The following is a 22,559-nucleotide window of genomic DNA, read 5'->3' as shown; positions in this document are numbered from 1 at the left end:
AACAGTTAAGAAAACTTTGATATTATTATTTTGTTTTTTGTTTTTTTAAAAAAACAAATATGAAATTTTATTCTATCATAACGGCATACTTTCAACTAAATCGCCTAATTTAATTTGTCGTTTATTTAAAATATAACCATCATTATTACCATTATTAATATTTATGCTATAACTATTATTATTATTATTGTTGCTCATAATATAATCGGATTTTGCCATAGCTTGATTTTTCACATTTCGTAATTGATGTTCCACAAATTGTAAGTCGGCAAAAATTTGCGCATCACGTTGTCGCATATAAGCCTAAAATGAATGAATAATACTTTGACACAGAGGGAAAGAAAAGAATGAAATAAAGAAATACAAGAGATGTGAAATAAAAAAACAAATATACTAAAATATTTGAATAATTAAATTGCATAGAATATTGAATTCTTTTCCAAAACAGTTCTTTAATTTTATCTTTTTTTTAAAGAAATAATTATTACTGTTGAGAAATTAATTAACAATGATTCCAATAATTTTTAATTGAAATAACTGAAATATTAGCTTAAATAGTTTAATTATTATAAAAAGACAATTACCATTTCACGTTTGAGATGATTAAACACTTCATTCCAAGACCGAAAATCACCAAAAGAAGTCTTTTGTGAGTCATTGGAACTTATTGAGCGTGACAAACCCGAATCATTCATTGTATCATCAGTTATGATAAATGGTTTCAGAGCCGATGGCGCTAAATCAGAATCATGATTGACAGTAGTGGAACAATTTGTCGCATCTAAAATACATTTAATTTATCATAAATTATCATTTCTTTATAATTTTAATTTTATTACCTTGACTCTCGTAATTTCTCAATGAATGCATTACAAAGAAAAAGAAGAAAAGAAAAGTGCAAAAAAAGCAGAAAGCTTAAAAAGATTGAAAATGAAAGAAAAATTTGTAAGATCAAAGATTACTTTATGTTCCTGAAAATGAAACAATTTCTTTTCTTCATTTATAATTCAATAATTGTCAAAACTGTAAAAATAAATAACAAAATATAAATGTGAGTCCTTTCTTTCCTCCATTTCTTTTTTTTTTTTTTTAGAATAATAACATTTACAAATACAATGATATTTCGTGCTTCTGTTATTAATAAACATTTTGTATTTCATTTTCAATTTAAAATTTGACTTGAATTTTAATATTTTTCAATTGTTTATGAAAAAAAATTTTTTTTTCATATATTTTTTTTCATATATATATTATCTTTCTTTGCTTATTTCTCTCTTTCATTTTTTCCATTAATTTCTTTTAATTTAAAGCGGGGCAAATAAAAGACCTTACCTTGATTAGTAATATCATTATCATACTGATAAGATGGCTCATCATCTGGTATTTCTAATGAATAACTAGCGTCAAGAAATGAATATTGTGATGATACTGATGTTGTTGGAATTTCATTTTTCTCTATTACACTTGAAGCTAATATTTTTGAATGTAATCGGCTGGGCAACGTTGCCGTATCATATATCCTAAAAATATTATCAGTCATTAATCAAATCTTTGATATCGATTGTAATTTCAGTACACAGCTAATCAAAATTTTAAATAAATGAAAAATTCAAAATTTTCCATTATTACTTATCGATTATTCAATTATTCTTCTTTTTGCTATTTCAAATAATTTGACGTTTTTTTGTTTTTCTTTTTTGTTTTCTGTTTTTTAATATAAAACAATAATAAAGAAAATATTAACACTTTAAAATTTTTAAATTACGTTTCAACTAACTTTCTGAAAAATTTTTTCGTTGCTTTAAATGGATTTAACAATCCACCACTGCTACCATTGGTACCATAACCACGATGAGTGCCGTTACTGCTACCGATATTGCCACCTGAGTGATTACTGCATCGAGTTGACGACATATTGCCGAGACTTTGCTTAGACGGTGATAAGCAAAGTGAGAAATGATTGTCGTTGCCAACACTACGAGATCTGCAAAGAAGTATTTTGAAATACAAACAACACTGATATGATTATTGTGATAAACAATTTGATTGTGTTCTTCCTTCAAATCAGAAATATAATGAAAAAGTATTGATGAAATAAATCAACAGATTGATGAAAAGAGAAAAAAAGAAGACAGGAGGAAGAGGGAGAGAGAGAGAAAGAAAGTAAAGTATATATGTATGTGATAAGTATGTGACATATTTTATTAGTGTATTGCACTCATTGTTAATAGTTAAACTTCAACTTTAACACTTTTAATTTAACTTTATTTAAATGTAAGTTAAAATTGTAAAAATGAGTGTTTTAATGGATTTGGCTTAAAAATAGAAACAAGAGAAATAAAAATGAGCCAAAAAAGGAGGAATAATTTTTATGAATGTCACCATTTCTGGGAAGCTTTGCTGCTGTTGATCTTTAAACTTAGAATAAAAATCCAATTATGAACTATTCTTGATATCTTCTAATACGATCTACAGCTCTCTGTATCTTTTATTAATTATAATAATTGCAATAAGTTCATTTTTAGGCTAATGATAAGTTGTGATATTATTATTACTTATCTATGCACTACACATATGTATGGATGTTTTAAGTGTAAAATATCTAGATACAATCGAATTTATGTGATAAATTAAATTTGAGTTCACACTAAAAAGTAAAAATATTTTGAAATTAGTAAATTTGAAAAAAGAAAAAAAATAATAATGAAATAGAATAAAATAAAATATATCATTCTTAAATTTTAGTCATACCTTTGATGTACCCTTTGTATACTTGTTATAATTTTATCTTTTTTTCGTTGACTTAAAGAGCCATATGATCGGTTCAAGCCTTGATCATCGCATTCGGTCAATTTTTTCCCTTTTTGATTAATTATTTCTAAAATTACATTAAATTTTATCCACTCTAAAATAATTTTTTCTTCCTTTCTTTTTTCTCTTTCATTTTTAATAATTTATTTTAATCATTTTTGTGCATCGTAACCTTTTTCAAATCTTAGAAAAATAATTTATTAGCTAACCTTTGCATGAATCTCATCCTATTTGCTGCAGTCATTCCAATAATTATTTCTTTTTATTAAGTAATTAAATAATGAAATAAATGAAATAAAAGAATGAAATAGATCAATGCAAAAAGAGAAAAAATTTTTTGGGATAGTAACAGCTGAAAATGGTTAACTTCATCGATGACCTAATAACCTAATTCTTTTTTTTTTTTTTTAGAATTTCCTGCAAAATGATAGCTTCCAATAAAATAGTTATTTCCAAGATAAAGGAAGTTATTAGAAATGGAAAAGAAATCAATGAGTAAGGAGAAAAATTAATTAAATCATTTAATATAGCACATGCTCCCACTACAAAATTAATAATTGAAACGTTTATTTCATAAAACTTGGCAAAATCTGGGAGGAAATTCTAGAACTAAAAGTTTTAAATCAATCTTTAAAAAGAGGAAAATGAAACTTGAATCTAATTAATACTAGCTCATTATTTTTGTTAGTCAAAAAAGGAAAAAATTGAATTTCAGAGCCGAAGAACTTTTAATCTTCTCTTTCTTGAAAAAATTAATCATTTTAAAAGTTCAACTTTGAATATTCTTTTCATCCAATGAGGAAATTAATGTTTGTGATAATAAAAAATTAATTATAAATGCTACAAAAATTTGCAAATAACTGCGTGTCAAGGTTAAAAAGAAAATGATCAATCCAAATAGTTTTTGAAATTAAAATTTAAGTGTATTAATGAATTAAATTTGTATAACTACACAAGTATATAATGGCAATTAAAATTAGATAATGTGTTGTCTCATAATTATGTTTTTTTAATTGTTCACAATTTTTTTAATTGATTTTAATTTTTGATTGTTTTATTCTTTAATTGTTTCTTAACCACTCACTTAAAATTAAAAAAAACTTATATAAATAACTTACATATATAAAATAACTTATATAAATACTGAGTAATTAATTGATGATAAGGTAATAATTTTTAAACTGCTCAAAAATTTTGTTCCATTTAAATATTTTAATAATTTAAAATAAATTAATACTGTTTAATAATTCAATAATTCCAATAGAATTTTCCTAAAACTTGAAAAATTTAAATATTATAAAAATTTAAAGTTTTATTATGAAAGAACTATTTTAGAAGAAAAGAAAAAATTCAATGAGAAAAAGAGAAATGATTGATATTTATTATGTCAAATAAGGCGACACAATTTCTGAAACACTATTCTGAATAATGTGCTTTTGCCCTTAACTGTTCTGCTTAAATGGGTAATTATACCCATAACAATGTTAACAACAATTTCAATATAATTTGCCTTTTTTTCTTCGAAGCCAAAAGTATTATTTTTATCGATGGAATAATTCATTAACCAAATTGAATTGAAAATAATAAATTAAAATAAAGAAATAATGTTATTTTAGAAATGGACAAATTATAATAAATGAAAATGAATGACTTATCATGAAAATAGTTTTCCTTTTTCTTTTTCTTAAAATATTTACTTTGCAACAACAATTTTATGACATAAATGTTAAAAGAAATTATAAAATTGAAATTAGGAGAAAAAAGAAAAAAGGCAAAGAATTTTAATCGTTTTATGCATGAATAAATTGAATATAAAACGTACGTGAATTCACGTTAGAAGGGATTTATAATTATAGCAAATGTAATCAAGGTTTTATCCTTTTCCGGACTTTGCAAAATTTAAACTGGTTAATTATAATCTATCCACGATTTCTAACATTTAATCGATGAATTTTGAAAGATTGTATTAAAAATGAATTAAGTTTAACTTTTCACAAATGTGAGTCCATTTCTTCTTTTTCTTTTTTTTTTTTCTAATTTCTTAATTTTTAAATATTAAACAGATGAAATTTACCTAGATTATTTCTTGCAAAATGATGTTATATCATTTTCAGAATTATTTAAAAATGTAGAATTTAAATTAAGTTCAATTTCAGAGATGAATTTTGCTAGAATAAGCAGCAAAAATTTGTTTTTCTATTTCAAGAAATAAAATATTAAATAAAATGAAAGACAAAAATTATTTATATGAATTAAAGTTTTTAATATCTATAAGAATATAAAAAATGAGTTATTATAAAAGTTTATTTATTTATTTTTTTTGAATGCAAAATTATTGCAAAAATAAAATAAAAACGACGTTTGAGTTTTGTTTTATTTTATTTTGTTTTGTTTTGTTTTGTTTTGTTTTCCTTTTTTTTTTCTCTCACAAATAAATTGAATAAAAGAAATACTATTTGGATGTATTACACAATACTGACCAATGGCTGTGGGTCATTAATCTTTTTTTCCGTCCATTTCATTCCTAAGTAAATGAGCAGAACTTCAAATTCAATTCACATTTCAAACGATGTATAATCTTTATCTTTCTCTTTCCTCCAAACAATGCATTTTATGATGAAAAATAAAAATAGAAATTTTCTTTCTTAGAACATTTCAAACAAAAAACAAAATTGTAATAATTTTGACAATTTATCACGAATTTTAAAGAAATTTTAAATTAGTTCAAGTTTTTGAAATTGAATAAAAAAAGTAGCAGCCTGAAGTTGTGAGCATTTTTTAAGTAAATAATAATTAATCGATTTAACTCATTGCAAAAAGAAAAAAAATATGCAAGATTTTTCGAGAAAAATTTTATTGTTTTTTTTCTACAGCAAATGTAATTCCACGAAAAAGAAAATAATTTGAAATTGCAAAAATTTTTTTAATTAAATTAATTTCAAAAAATTTACTAAAAAATTTTTAAGCATATGAAAGAGTTGCTAATTGATTAATGTATTTGTAAAAGAAAAAATTTTGCAGTAGATTTTATGAAAAAGAATGAAATTAAAATGATCATTTTTAGTGGTTAGAAAAAAGTTCATTTTCTAGATCGCTTCATCCTTTGATTTTCTACAAAAGATAGAAAAAATAAATTTCGAAATAAAAAAAATAAGTAATAAATAACTAAAATCAAAATATCTTTAAGAAAAGAGAAGAAATTTTAAATTGAAATAAATTTGCTAAACAAAATTAATTAGCCATTGTTTTAAGTAATACTCAAAATTTTAAGCGGAAAACCACCAATTTTGATAGCAATATTATGCAAAGTAATAGAATAGTAAATGAAAGCAAACAATAATGATAATTCATCAATCAAATCTGATAGAAAGTGAAAATTCAATTCTTATTTTACCATCCTAATTTTAAAAATTATTGCTTTTTTTTCTAAATCAAAAAGATTAAAAGTATTTTAAGCCAGTTTGTCAGCAAGAAATCTGTCATATTAGCAAAAACAATAAAGCATAAAATTGATGTCAATGAGCAAAATAAAATTATTTTAAAAATGTAGTGAAAATTTTTAAATATTGACTCTAATTTTTGTGAAATCTTTCTCAAATGAAAAAAGAATTTGAAAAGATGGAAAATGAACAAATGCTTTTCAAACAAAAAAAAAAAAAAAAAAAGAATGAAAAGGACAAAAAAAAAAAATGAAAAAACGAAAAAAAAAATGAACGAACGAACGAATGGATAATTTTCATCAATGACAAATTGTTTCAAATTATAAGCATTCCTATGCACTTTTTCAAATGCAAAATTTTAAAATTTAATTTGAATTTTATCGATTTTTTTTTTGCTATTTGGATTTAAAAAATATATTTTCATATCTCTTTTCCAATCTTTTATAGCTATAAGACAATTTCATTTTTAATTTATTAAATGATTTTTGAAAGAGAAAATGAATAAAAGTAAAAATAAAGTAAACATTTCTATTTGGTTAAATAGCGTAATATATGCATAAAAAATTTTCAAATCACATAAATCTAATTATAAAGTAATGAGAAAATGATAAGATTGAAAATTTTTGGTTACAAACGTGAAATACGTTAAATTACATAAAATTGCTAGCAAAAACGCTTAACTTTCAAAAAAAGAAAAACACTTGCAGTAAAGTTGCAAAAGTAAGCATAAGTCTTTATGCATGCACTTTTTGCATGTCGCATGCTTTAACTTCGTACCCATCTGCACGCATGCTATTGATTATTGCTACATCTTTACTTACTTACTTGCATCTTTACTTATCAATCATTATCAATGACCGATGATGTCAATTGTTTGCATATATTTGTCATATCATCAAAATTCCAGCGAAAAGTTTTGTCTTAAAATAATAAAAATATCTTTAAAATACTTCCAAAAATTTCGTAAATTCAAAAAAATAGCATTTTCTTCAAAAACTACCTACAAAATTTAATATTGAAAAATAGCTTTAAAAATTATTTTTATTCAATTATTAAACTAAATGCTTAATTTATTGCTAATATTTGCATAAATAAATACTTACTCAACTAAACAACTTTTTTTCCTTTCATTCTTTTTTTAATTAAATAAATTTTACTATTAAATGACCAAGTCTCCTTCAACAAAAAAGTTTTTACAAGAAAGAAAAGTACCATGATCTGATATATTAACACATTTGAATTCAGGTATTCCTCCTCTTCGCCCTTCTTTAGTCATTCGTCGTCGCATAATACTTTCATGTTTTATCGATGTTATTGTATCATCCAAACAATTATTACAATTATAATTAATTGGAAATCCAAATTTTCTTGCATTTAATGTACAAAATTGATTGGTTGCAGTTGTCATCGAATAATTTTGATTTGTTTTCAATGATCTGAAAGAAAAAAATTTCTTTTTTTATTTTAATTTATTGATTATTTCCAATTGAAAAAAAAAAAGTTACAGTTAAGATATAAATTTGTAATTATTGAAATAGATTCATTACTAAGTTCAAAGTTCATTGTGTAAAAAAAGCGTTTTTTTTTTTTAATTTTGTTTCAAAATAATAAATTCATCGAATTTACTTTTCAAGAAAAAATGGTAAAATTAATCAAATGAAATTTTAGAATGTAAAATAAGTAAATCTCAATTTTTTTTTTTAAAAAAAAGAATGAAACATTGTTTTGTAAATGAATAAATCAAATACATTCAGAAATATTTGCGAAAAGATTTGCTTATTTGTTGAATTAAGAAAAGTCAAAGAAACAAAAGTTATTTCACAAAAGTGTAATTAATTAAAAATTATAAAAGCATTTTTTATCAAAAATAAGCAAAAATTTGAACGAACAAATTAGCAACTTAAAATGAGCAAATTGAAAATGTTTAAAACATTCAATTTTAGTGATTTTCGATATTTCATGTAAACATATCTTATCAGAAATTATCTAATCATCGCAAAAAAAAAAAAAATCAAAGCTATCAAAGTTAGAAAAAAATCAAAGCTAGAATAAATTCTAAAGGTTACATTAATTGAAAAAATAAATGAATTAAATTTTATTATTTTGAAGGGAAGAAACTTATTCATATTTAAAAATTAGGCAATGTTCTCAATTTATTGATCTAATTTTTTTAAAAAAATTTTGTTAAAAATGTCTAATTTGCATTTTTTTTTTAACTTTTGTGAGATAAGAAATTTTTTAAAGGTAATAGAAAACCAACAATCTTTCCTATATTTCATTACTTTCAAATAATTTTACTGTCTGAAATGCATTTTTTTTTCTTTTTTTCTTGAAAAATGTTTGTTCGTCAATTTTTTATCAAAAAGAAAAAAAAGTGAATGGAATAAATTCCAATTAAATATTATAATAGAAAATCGCAATAGCAATGATAATGATATCATAATTACTGTGATAATAATTATATTAATGAGAAGTAGGGAAATAATAATGCTAATTATAAATAATATTGCCATTCATCTCAATATTTTGTTATACATTTTTTAATTTTGAGTAAATAATTTCTATCAATTTTCTTCTTTTTTCCTTTTTTTCCTCAGAAAAATCTTATTAGATTCCATTTTTTATATGTATCGTGTCGCATTTTTCTTCTATTTCGATTAGTTTTATTAAATTCTATTCGATTCAGTTTAATTTTATTTCATTTAGCTACAAACAGAGATGTTATTTATTATAAAAAAATGATTTTAAAAGAATTTTTTAAAAGAATAAAATTTATTAAAAGAATTTTTGACATGAAGGGGAATTACAGAAATGAAATACAATAATTGTTTGAAATGAATTCATTTTTTTTCGTTCGTTAATTAAAAAAGAAAAAAGTATAACTATTTTTGAGATACATTTTAATTTTAAATCATTTATTGCATTTATCACAAAAGAGAAACGTTTTTACATATTGAAAGTTATATGAAAGTGCACATTGAAAATAAAAATTTCAAAAAAGAAAAAATTTTTGAAAAAAAAAAAGACAAAAAAATGATGGTGATAAATGGGGAAGAATTTAAGCTTCGCTTGATAATATCAGTTACTTTTTTTTTTTTTTAAATTATCGTTTTTTTTTTTCCTCTTGCTTTTATATCAATAAAATAGTTGTTATAAAAATTAAAAAAAACCACACAAAAATTTTTTCAAAACTATTTTTTCAATTTCTTTCCTTTTTTTTGTCATATTATAATTTATAAATATATTGTAACTTACTAGAAATATCAAATTTTTTTAGCATATGTTAAAAGAAAATTAAATTAATTAGCGCAGTAATTGTAACTGAATGAAAAAAAAAATTTAATTAATAAAATTTAATGAAGCAAAATTATTCGTTTGATAAAATTGTGATTGTCACTCTCATTTTTTTTTTCTTTGCCAAAACGACAAATAGTTGACAAAAGGTTAGAAGGTCATTGGCACAAATATATCTTAAATCATTATACATTATTTGTAAATTTGATTAATTTGTAATGAATATAACAAAAGAATTTTTTTCTTTAAAAATTTCTTAATACAAAGAAATTTTTCAAATTTGTAATAAATCTGGCAACTTCACAAAAAAGAAAAGAAAAACACCGAAAACGCTATCTTTCATCCATACAAACAATTTTTTATTTTCTTCCATTTTTAGGATTCCGGTTAATTTGAAATAATTGATGAGGTGTCATTGATAGTTAACCCTTTCATAGTGTGAAAAATTTTAAATGAAATTTTAAATTAAGGTAAAATGTGTAAAAAAAGATTTGCTGGATAAGTCTTATCAAAATTATCAAAAATAAAATTATAACTAGATATGACTATTGTAAGAAATATTTGAATTTACATTTCATATCTAATACAAATTTACTTTAAAAGTTGACATTAATATTTGTCAATTTCATCTCTCCTCTTTCTTTTCCTTTCTCTCTCCCTGTTTTTTTTTTATTTGTTTATTATCATTTCTCAGTGCATTTATCTCTATTTGCTTATATTTTGAATAAAATAAGATTATAACTTGTAAATCAAAAACGAATAAATAAATCACTTCGAATTTCTTTTCAAATTCATTTAAAAATTAAGTGACATACATCCATTTTACCAATTATATTGCTGAATGACAATATATCATTTTTTAGATAAATAATACTTGCAAAATGATTCATTGAAATGAAAAATAATTTTGAATGAAAATATAAATTTTGTACAATGCATATGTAACAATGAGGCATTTTTCTGTGAATAACAACAAAATGATAAGTCGTATTGAAAAATGCCAACTATGCCAATTAATTTGACCTTGAATGAATTGAACTGAAATGGTATTTGGAATGATTCTTGTAGAGTTATTTGATTATTAAAAGATGTCAAATAGTTTAAAAGTGAAATATAACAAATGATAAATTAGCAACAAATTCATATTTTTGTTTAAAACTTGACAAATGCTATGATGGATGATGCATTTCTATCGGATGTTCATTTCATCCCGAAAAAACCCTGACCTCTTCGTAAGTGACCTTCAAGAAATGTTAAGATGATAGCCAGTGATAAAAAACAAAGACAAGTTCTATTAGATATCAGATATGCATATTTATACATATATCATTAGGATTAGGATTAAAATAAAATTAATTTTATGTTATTTTAATTTAATACGCCGATAAAAAGAAAAGTGAAAAAAGTGAAAATGTCGCATTAATTTTTGAATTAAAATTGATGAAACATTTCAGAGCTGAAATCGATAATGGCATATACTTTTGAAAAGAAATTAAATGATATTAGCAAGATGAAAAAAGAGGAAAGAGAAAAACAAGAATACTTTCAATTTTTAAAAATTTTTGATATGAAACAAATTTCGATAAAAATTGAGGTGCTGCTAAAAATTTTGAAAAAATTTAAGTGGAAATTAAACGAGAATAAAAGGAAATTAAAATGCTAAATGTCTTATATATAAATTATTTAGTGTATTTCTTGTTGTCAGAAAAATCTTAAACTTTTACGTCTAAAAAGTTTTTTACAACAAGAAAAAAGGTTCCATAAAATTTTAAGATTTTTAAAAATAAAATGTTCCTAAAATTTGAAATATGAAAATCATGCAATTATTTTCAAGTATGGAAATTTATTCACTTAGATAAGTTCGCGTGAAATTGAATGAAAATGTAATTTAAACATTCTGCTTGTTGACATTAAGTTTTAAAAAATTCCGTCAAACAGATTTAGAAATTTGAATATTACTAAAAATTTCTGAAAGTTTAACAATGAGTTCCTTTAGTACTTCAATTTATGTGCCGACAATTTGACCCTTTAATAGAAATAGCTTGACCTTTGCATTAAAATCATTTCATACTTAAAAATGATATGAAAATTTTAGAAATAAATATCTAATGGATTATATTAAGAATAGCTAATAAAAAGTATTTGAAAATTTTTTAGCTAATTGTATGAATGGATTTTTGATAAAATAATTGCTAACTAATAGAGAATTTTCAGTAAAAAAATTAACAATTTGGAAAGTATAAAACTTTTTACATTTTATCCTAATAAATTTCATTTTTTCAAATTCTGGATTTTTGATAATTGATTTTCAAAAAGAAAAGAAAAAAGAAGAATACCACAAGAAAATGAATGCTATAATTATTATTGCTAAAAACTAGTTGAAAAATTCAAATAGCATATGAAATGCAATTTTAACTGCGTAATTATTTCTTTTTTTTTTAAAAAAATTTTTTTATTTTAAAAAAGATACTTCAAAAAATTAGCGGTAATTCTCAAAATAATAATAATTTTCTTTTCTCGCTTTTTTCTTTTAGATTATAAATTTAAAGATAATAAAAAAAAAAGCGATGAATTGTGGAATTTTTTTTTTCTTTTCCATTTTTATTCTTTAATTTTTATTTCCTACCATTATATTTCGAGTAATTTTTGACGATGAAATCAAATTTACAAATGAACAAATAAAAAATTGAAATTTTTTATTAAAATGAAAGGAAAAAAAAAGCTTTTCTCTTTTTTCATAGCAATCTTTGAATTTATAGAATAAAAACAAAAACAAAAAAAAAAAAAAACTATTTTGTTTGTTTCAAATTATTTTATTGTTGAAAAAAGAAAAATACATATAGAAAATTGTAAATGTTTTTATGCTTTTTGAAATAAAACAATAGTTTTGAGCTTATTAAAAAGATTTCTTAGCAAATATTATAAAAGAAAAGAACAAAATTATAGTTTTTAAAATCTTTTTTCTTTTTCTCTAAATAAAATAAATGTTTTACTACAATTGGTGAAAAAAAAAAAGAAAAATTGTGTTAAGTGTATAATAAAATTGAGTGTACTTTAGCTTTTTGCTTATGTAATTAATATCAGAATTGCATAAATGATTAATTATAGAATAATAATACTCAAATAAAATAAACACATAGTGAAAGTAATTTTGAGAAAATCGAAGAAATATATATTAAAGGTCAATGCTTTTAATGAAGAAAAAATAATTTCTTGAGGATCATTTTGCTATCATTGAAGGTCATCAAATTATTAATGGAACGGAAGTTCATATATATCCATTTATATATGATAATGAACTTTTGTTAATATGTAATTTGCCAATGGAATGATAAAATTGTATGGGTAAATAATAATTTTATATTCAACCAAAAAATAAATAGTAATAATTAATCAATTAACGACCAATTTATTAAATTTGATTTATATGGGATAAATCAATTAGAAGATTGAAATTGTTAAAAAGTGACCCATTTGATGAAATATATCATTTAATTATGATAAATTTAAAGAATTTAACAATAGCATATTTTAAAACAAAAAAAGGATTTGAAAAATTAAATTTAAATATTTGGTCTGAAATTGATATATATACTTTCGAATAAAATAAGAAGCTCAAAATTTTTTTAAGGTTTTATAATTTTTTTTAATTAGTTACAAATTCTATTTTCATAGTGAAAAAGAATATATGAATGAGATTTTTGTGTATGATTTCAATTAATTGTTTAATTAATTAAAATTTAAACGCAAAACTTTTTCTTTTACTGTCGTATCTTTTACATTTATTCGTCTCATTTCTTCGTCCATTTTTTCATCTTTCTGTGATTCATTGTGATAAATGATATTATGAAAATGCCTCGAATAAACATATTATCTCTTAGATCAAAATTACTTTCAAAAGAAAAAATTATCCAATTAAGTGAAAAGTTAACTCTTGTAGAAAAAAAATTCACCAGAAATTTCTCACATATGAAATATCATTAAAATATTTAAAAAAGTTAAATAGGCTGAAGGCATGTACTGCTAACCAATTTAAGGTAATTGACAAAAGCTTTAAACTAGACTGACAAGAAAAATGTTTGATAAGAAATTAAAAACGAACATGAGTAACGTGAGGTTACGCTTATTTGTTAAACTAAACAAACGGACGTCAATAATATGTGGTTACGTTGTTGTTCAATCCTACATGGATTGAATTTAAATAACAATTCTTAACTTTAATATATTTTGTAATGATTCGAGATATTTTTAAATTTAAAAATTTAATAAATTCGAAACACATTTGAAATATTGAATTGTCAATTGATGCAAATTATTGACATGGAAAGAATTAATGATTGAAATTTTAGAAAATTCTATTCTAACAAAAGATTTGAAATAATAACAAAGATCTTAAAGTAGTAAGTTGTTATTCTGGTCTACTTGACATCAAATATGTTTGCTATTATCCTAAAAGATGGAGAAAGTTTTTAACTTTGTTAAAATTATCACTAGATAAGTGATAATTTTGATAATTAAAATAAACAACTAACCATAGTATTTCTAATTAAAACTTTATAATAAAATATAATAAGAAATATAATAAAGAATCATAATTATTTAATAAAATTGTTACATTATTACATTTATCATCCTTATGATAACACTATCAAATCGATAATTCATTTACTATCAAAATAAGCAATAATTTATATTATAATAGTAGCTGAAGTAAAATCATGAAATATAATAAATAACTTTAATATGACAAATACAAGGGAAAATACTTGAAAAATATGAAAATTAATGATTGTTTTTGAAAATTATTAATTGTCAATATTGATTAATCGATACAAATCTGTCATACACATTCATTTTTGAGGACAAATTCAGGGTCATATATTTTCGTAATGTTAGAAAGAAAGGAAAAAATGAACAGAAGAGACATTATTGTACATATAAAAACAACAATCAATTTAAACTTAAAATAAAATTTAAAAAACAAACCAAAAAAAACATCGAAATAACAGATTTTTGTCAAAGAAAAAAGTTGATCTCATTAAATTTAAAATTTTATCGTTTGCAATGAGTGTTGAAATTTTCGTGAAAAATTCAACTTATCATCAATAGTTTGATCTAAAATTGATAACAGCAACTGAAAATTAGGACGCGAAGATCAAAAAAGAAAAAAAAACAAAGAACAAAAAAACAAGAAATGAAATATCTATAAAATTTTTAATCTTTGATGCCCTCATAAAACAAAAAATATTTTAAAAAGGTTAATAATTCTTAGTTGAGGATTTCTTCTTGAAATCTCGTTAAGTGATATGTATAAATTTAATTTATCCATTTACTAAATAGCTTTACATTAAATAAATCGATTTTTTTTTTGATAGTCATCGTTCATTTTGAAGTAACTTTTAACCGCTATATGGTAATTTTATTTGTTAAAATAAACTATGAATTAACAGATTTTTCCTTTTTTTTTTTCGATTTAGAAATTTTAATAGGAAACAAATTTTTTTCGCATAAATTACAAAATTTATAAGTTAAAAAAGAGTTTATTAGTTAGAAATTTAAAACTAGTTTACTTATCGAAAATCTTATCATTATTGTTCGTCAATGACAAACATAACACAAATGTTTTTTTCATTAACAAAAAACAAAAAAAATTAAATTTGAACATATACGATAGTCATCAATGAATTCAGGAAGCATTTTTCACTAGTAAAATTATTTAAATTTTAAAAGTATTTCAAATTAAAATAAAAATATGAAATTTGTACAAATACAAATACGTAATATCAATGAAACTTCTCTCGTTTCTCATGATATAGTGATAATGTGATAACGAATGACTTTTATCATCTATGCCTTGCAATAATGACAATTGTTAACAGTGTTATAATCAATTTAATCATATGATCGGATCAAAAATTATTTATTTAATCAGTAGCGTTTATCTCTATTAACAAAGGTAAAACACCGCGATACACAAATCCTCTAAAATATACTAATTATTCACAAATATCAATGATTAAATCAATTTCATTCATATAAAATATGATAAATAAAATTTTAAAGTTTTTAAAATTGTAAAAAAAGAAAAGAAAAAAATTGAAAAAAAATTTTCAATATTAATATTCTCCCAAAAATTTAAATATTTCGAAAACAAAAAAAAAAAAAAAAAGAATGATTTTTTCTTTACTTTATTTATTTTAATTAAAGTTATCATCAAAATGAAAAAAGATGAAAATGAAACACAAAATAAAGTCGGAACATTTTAACAATAATGCCACTTTTTCCTTTTTCTTTTCTTCTATCATCTTCTGATTATTCCAATTCTCTTTCTCTCTCTCTCTTTTTCTTTTTCTAGTCAATCTCTCTCTCTCTCTCTCTCTCTCTTTATTTCATCCATTTTGCATTAAAATAATGAATTGATTAATTTGAATGTTTAAATAATTTTGTAATTTTTATGAAGCAAAGAAGAGAAAAATGCTTAATAAAAATTGTTTGAAATTAAAAAAAAAGCGCTGAAAAATTTGGCTTTAGCAAATTTTTTTTCTCTTTTTTTATTTCTCAATTATTGTTGTTCAATTTTTCTTTTTTTTTCTTTGAAAATTTGCAATGAAAATTTCAAAAAAAAAGAATGAAAGTAAATCAAATGAATCTTTGATTTTCAGATTTTGAAAAAAAAAAAAAAAAAAACAAAAACAAAACAAAATGTTAGTCCATAAATGTTTATTTTAAATGTCTATAAATATATTAAATCCAATTGTGTTTTCATAAAAAATTAAAATTAGTTCAAAAACAACACAAAATTAGTCCAACATTAAATGATAAGTTGATATTAATTTATAACTTTTTTAAAATGGTAAGTTGATAATTTAAAAAATTGATTATCAAATGATTGTTTTTTTCATATTTCCCATTCTTTCGTTGTAATTAATTTTGCTGCTTATTTATATTGATTAATATGATATTAGCTTGTAGCTTGTTTTCAACAAATTTTAACTAAGCTATCTCTGTTCATTTTTGTTTGAATAAGATTTTTTATGATTTAATTTTATTTGCCATTTTTAGAAATTAAAAAAAAAATTTGCTGTAAAAATACATCAAAATTTCGTTCAAAAAAAAAGAGCCAGAAAAAAATTATTCCATGTCAGTGAAATATTTTGATAAAAGAAAATTAGTTAATTACTTCAATATATGAAACATTAAAAAGATAGTACGGAAAGATTCAATAAAATAAAATTTTATTGAATAAAAAAAGTTTTCTTCTTCCTTTCATATTAAATAAACAATTTTGATAATTCAACCACCTTAAGTGACACAAATTTTATCGCTTCCTTTTTCCCTTCTAGTGCAATAGCACCTTCGTCCTCTTTTCCTTTCTTTTTTTATCCTTTTTCTATCTTTCATCATTTATCTACCTGTCACCTGTCCTTTTTCAGATGAACATTTTGTTTGTTTGATATTTAATATAACACCCCGACAGGTAGGGAAAAGGAGGAGAAGGTAAGAAAGAATAGGTTAGAAATATTTGGGTTGATATACCGATTTTTTTTGTTTGATTCTTCTATTTGAATAATAGCAAATTTATTTTTGAACTTTTAAAATTTATTATGTTAAATAAATCAATAAAAATAATGGATCAATTAATGAATGGAAATTGCTTGCAATAAATTTAAATTTTAATCAATGAAATGATTTAATTTGTAAATGATTTCAAATTTTAAATTTGAAATGGAGCAATTATAACAAATTTAGGTTGCAATTTTTTCCTTTTTTTTTTTTTGATTGGTAATAATTAAAATTTTTAAAAAGTTTCCTAATCAACCAGAAAAATTGTCATTGACGAAATCTTTTTTTTTTTTTTTATTTTTAAAGGAGGCATTTAAAATGAAGATTCTACATTTTTGATATATTATGCTAGTAGTGATTATTACTATTAATATTTAGATATGAGATATATTAATTAGAAATGAGATTGAAATTTAGGAAATCTATCAAATTTTAACAAACTTCATCCTTCATTCTTTCATAAATGATCGAAGAATCGAAGAGATAATAAGATGAATGAGAATAACATAGATGGAATAATGACCTATTTCATTCTATTTTTCCATTTATATTTAATTTTTATTATCTCAACAGTTGAAAAGTTACAAAAGTCAGCATTATAAGATGATAAAATTAATTATACTAAGAATTATTTCACTATTACACTTAATTGCTGACTTTTTAGTTATCGTTTTGGAAATTAAATTTAAATTTGAATTTCATTCACAGATAATCTTTTATACTATACACTTATTGTAATACTTTTTGATACGATAAATTTAATTTAAACTTTTTCAGCCTTTATCTAATTTTTTCTTTTTTCCGTTTTTCGAAAAAATTTTCATTGTCTACTACAATGCTCTTTTAATATTTTTCTCTTGTCTTTTCATATTTTCTAAAAAATTTCAAGCATTTTAACAAAAATAAAGTATAAAATTCAAAAATGATTTTAAACACTTTATTTTGCATTGATAGTTAGGAACTAATAACAGTAAGGATAAATAATTAATAAAAGGGAAGTTAAGCTTAGATGTAATTTAAGATGCGCCTAATTTGTGATGAATATAACTTTAAAATTGTTAATACTTTACAACAAACATTCTGACATCAATTATCAATAAGCCACAACTTTCTTCTCATTAGCACATCCTATTTTTTCTAATTCTAATATGCTATTAAAATTTGCATAATAAATTAATTCGATGACGTAAAAACATCAAAAACAAAATAAATTAATTAATAACTTGAATTTGTACTGCTGTTGTTTTCTCTAAAAGCAATAAAAATTGCTTCTAAAATATTCGAACGATTAATCTTTTTAGAAGTGCAAATTAGATTCAATTTTTCTTATCTGTAAATTAAAAGATTTTGCCTCAAAATTCAGAAATATTGTATTAAATGAAACTAATTTATAACAACAATTAGCAAGTTGACATGAATGTCAGAATCTTCAGCATTTGTCACCAATGTATTACATTCAACACGCATTTACGCCAATAATTATATATTTAACACGTAATATACGCTAGTTGGTAATCAGATTCAACACGTGATTACGTCGTAGTTTACAATTAACACAGACAAAAGCATAATTAAGCTAAGGAGAAGAAAAAATCAATGATATACGAAAAAATGAAGTGATAAGTATAAATGACAAAGGAAAAACAAATATATGACATAAGCCATATCAATTTCAGATCAGATTTCATTTCAGTAACAGCAATATTATAAATAGTAACTGATTGAGTGATCACATCAAGTTTTAGTAATTTTAGATAATTTGAAAGGCATTTAAATGAAATCAATGTTACAAATTCTTGTGTAATTTTGTAAATAATAGTTAATGGTTATGTTGGATTAATTAACATTCATATGCACTTTACCGGTTCCTTTTTCACGAATTTAGATGAATTTTTATAAATTATAGATAATATTTTCAAGTTTCTCAATGATTATAATTTAAATTTTGAATGACGAATGATGGACTGATGTTATATTTATCATAATGTTAATTTATGAGAAGTGAATAAACAATTCCGGTTTTTGTGAAATAAGAAAAAAAATATTTGATTTTTAATGCAAGAAAAAATTATCCATAAATTTTACATTGTTGCAAAAAAAATAAGATAAGAGAAATCGTTTTTCTGTTTATTAATTTAAATTATAGTCAATTTTTTTTTAATTAAATTAAAATACTTTGAACATGCAAACAAATCATTTGTATGATTAATGGTGCAAATAATTGATTGTATATTAATTTTTTTTTTTCTAAATTGGTAAATTTGGTTGAATAATTTGTTGTTGCAATAATTTCCAATTAAATTTATCATTGGAGGTAATAATAAATTTAAAAATTCACATTAATTATGATGAATTTTATGCCTTTCAATTAAAATATTTAAAATGTGTATTTTAATTAAAATACGCTGGAGTACACAAACTAAAAAGTATTTTATAATTTTAAATAATAAAGAAATAAAATACGAAAAAATTATGCAAATTTAATCAAAAAAGAAAAAAACTTTTTTTTTTTTCTAATTCACTGATTAAAATATATAAAGTTTGCATAGAATGACAAAGATTCAGTTTTGCTTATTTCTTTGATCTGATAATAAGTTAAATGAGAATAAATTATTGATAATATAGTTTTAAAATGATGCTGCATTAATTAATGATCAATTCTATGTTACAATTTGAGATTTTAATAAAGGCTAATTAGAAAATAATTAGTAATCAATGAAAGAAAAGCAAATAAACGAACTTAGTAATAAATTTTATTCAAAATTAAATTTTAACTAACCGAATTAATTGTCCTTCACCTTCGGAAATACCGCGTTTAATAGATAAATCTCGAGCATCACCAACTTTCCAGGTACCAAATGCTACCGATCGATACTGTCGTCGTTTGTTATACCAGCCGCCTCTAATATTTTTACTATTATCTTCAACACTTCGACTGCCATTCATTGTTGAATTTCTTTCTTCAATTCTTACAAAAATTTAAGATTTCACTTCCAAGCTGAAATTTTTTTTTGTACAAATATGTAGAAAATTATTAAATAAATAAATAAAATGATGGCAAATTTATTTGAAAGAAAAAAAAAATATATTTTGTCAAAAAATTTTGTGTTAGAAAACTAAAAGATGCAAATTGACATAATAAAAGTAATTTAAATTGATGAATTACTATGCATACCACATTCACTGCTATGCAAATTAGGTAATATTTTCAAGTGTTTGATAAATTCTTTGCTCTAAATCTGAGCAAAATTTCATCGTTCGAATCAGATGAGAATTCTTGAAATCTAAAAGAAATGAAAAAAAGTGATGAAATAAGCAAGAAATATCAATAAACAAGTAAGTAGGAATTAATAAAATAGAATGAAATATAATTTAATGGTTATAAAATACAAATATACTATAATTCAAATATTTATTACTCCTAATCACAATTTTATTTTATTGTAATACTAAGTGAAATTTTTTTAAATTCAAAAATAAATATATTAATTGTTTTTTTTTTTTTTCACTTAAAAATAATTACTTATTAATCATTTTTTATCTTCTAGAGTTTTACTTTCAAAATTTAATTTAACTTATCTAACTCATAATTTTATGTTTTATGATTTAATTTTTTTACCTAAAATACCATTTTTGCATATAAAAATAATAATAATAAGAAATAAAATAAAAGTAGGAAAAGAAAAATGAGAAAATGGTATCTGAAAATACGGTACCACTGAAATAGATGAAATGCAATACAATTGATGAAAATGTGACAAAAATTGAAGTAGAGTGGTGACAATATTTGACAAACGATTAGCATTACCTTAGCTAATAGCACCTCAATCAACATTCTAAAAAATTCCATTTCAAAAAATAAAAAACAGGTTTTTTTTTTCTTTTTGATTTCTTATCTTTAATATATTTGCATTGAAAAAAATGATGCAATTACACTAGGAAATTTTTTTGAATATTTGTAATTAATTATTGATAAATAAAAAAATCGTAATGCATAATTCAAAAGATCATTAATACAAACACAATAAGATATTGTATTACAATAATTAATATTTGTTTTTAGATTAAATTTCAAATATAAATATGAAAGTGTAGCGCAAAATGTAATAATTCATTTTCAATCATTTATTGTAAATTTTAAACTAAAATATACTTATGCCCAGAATGAAAATATATGAACGAATAGAAATTTTTAAATAAATAGACAAAATTGAATGAATTATTTGTGAAATATAAAAATATCAGTATGCATATCAGATGTAATCAGTTAGCAACTGTTAACTGATAATTATTTAATGTGCTAAATATTGTCAACAAATAACTCATCAACAATAATGATTGATAAATTATTATATGCCAGCAATTAATAGCTGATTATTTATCAATGAATTCATTCAATTTTTCCATCTGACTTAGAATCATTATCATAAATGGATTATATCACTTTGATAGCTCAATTAATATTCCGCTGTAAATGATTAATAAATTTGATAGTGTAATATTTTTATTCATATATTTTTTTTTTTTTTTTTTTTTTTTTTTTAATAATATATTCAAACAAAAAAAACTGGCTTTAAAAGGAATCAGTAAAAATTTGTTACAGTATTATTTAAACCCAAATATGTTATCAATATTTGATGAATGAATCAAAAAGTATTAAAAAAGAATTATATATTCTAAATTATTTTGAGTTAAAACAGAAAAAGAAAAATTTAATTTTGCAATAACAATTCAATTGTCTTAAGTACTTCTTATTTCCAGTTGCTAAAATAATTTGCTCATTTTTTTTTCAGCAAATTTCATGCAGAAAAAAAAATTAAATTAAACTAGATGCACTATTATTTCAGAAAAAAATGTTAGCAATACATTTTAAGTTGATTAAATTTGAGTTTTTTGCCTACCATTAAGTATATCCATATTTACCTGTTCATAGGAGTATTCATTTACCTGTTAAAAATCTTTTATACAACTGCTACAACAACAACAACAACAAAAGGTGAAAAAACGAATTCATAGTATAAAATTTGTTGATTTCATCTTATGGTAAAATATTCATTACAAAAATTTAAAAAAAAAAAATCAAAAAGAAATTTGTAAAAGAGGAAGAGAGAGAGAGAGAGAGGGAGAGCGATGGGTTGGGCAAAACGAACGAAGAATTTATTTCGATTCATTGAAGTATGTAATATGAATGCATTTGAAAGCATTCAAATTTCATCTTTTCAAATCGCTGTTAAAAGTAATTACTTACATATATTCAATCAAATGAAAAGTAAAAATTTACGAGCGATAAAATTAAGTGATCTCTTCTTTTTCTTTTCTTTTTTTTTTTTTTTTTTTTAAATTTGCTGCATCCATTTACAAATTTTAACCGATTAATTTGTATGTTTACTTATATTTTTTTTGAAAAAAAAAGAATGGCCAAAATAAATTGTTAATTCATAAACTTTTAAG

General features: G+C 21.9%; 1 protein-coding gene across 2 annotated transcripts; it reads right to left on the bottom strand.

Annotated features, from left to right (window-relative positions):
* Positions 1 to 75: 75 nt before the first annotated feature.
* On the bottom strand, positions 76 to 20,054 carry Bm9744 (Uncharacterized protein; the record flags this gene model as incomplete). 2 transcript variants are annotated; one of them, XM_043078474.1, is made up of 7 exons in its annotated part: positions 76 to 303; positions 585 to 781; positions 1,333 to 1,520; positions 1,778 to 1,984; positions 2,752 to 2,878; positions 7,464 to 7,687; positions 19,888 to 20,054. In XM_043078474.1, 7 exons carry the CDS (start codon positions 20,052 to 20,054, stop codon positions 76 to 78), a joined length of 1,338 nt encoding a protein of 445 aa, XP_042934408.1. The 2 variants fall into 2 exon arrangements, with proteins under 2 accessions (XP_042934408.1, XP_042934409.1); XM_043078475.1 differs by lacking the exon at positions 19,888 to 20,054 and having other exon boundaries at positions 7,464 to 7,659.
* Between the last annotated feature and the right edge of the window lie 2,505 nt (positions 20,055 to 22,559).

The sequence above is a fragment of the Brugia malayi genome, assembly GCF_000002995.4.
Source record: "Brugia malayi strain FR3 genome assembly, contig: Bm_v4_Chr2_contig_001, whole genome shotgun sequence".
NCBI lineage: Eukaryota > Metazoa > Nematoda > Chromadorea > Rhabditida > Onchocercidae > Brugia > Brugia malayi.
The sequence above is the reverse complement of the archived record's forward strand: the minus strand, read 5'-3'. Positions and strand labels throughout refer to the sequence as shown.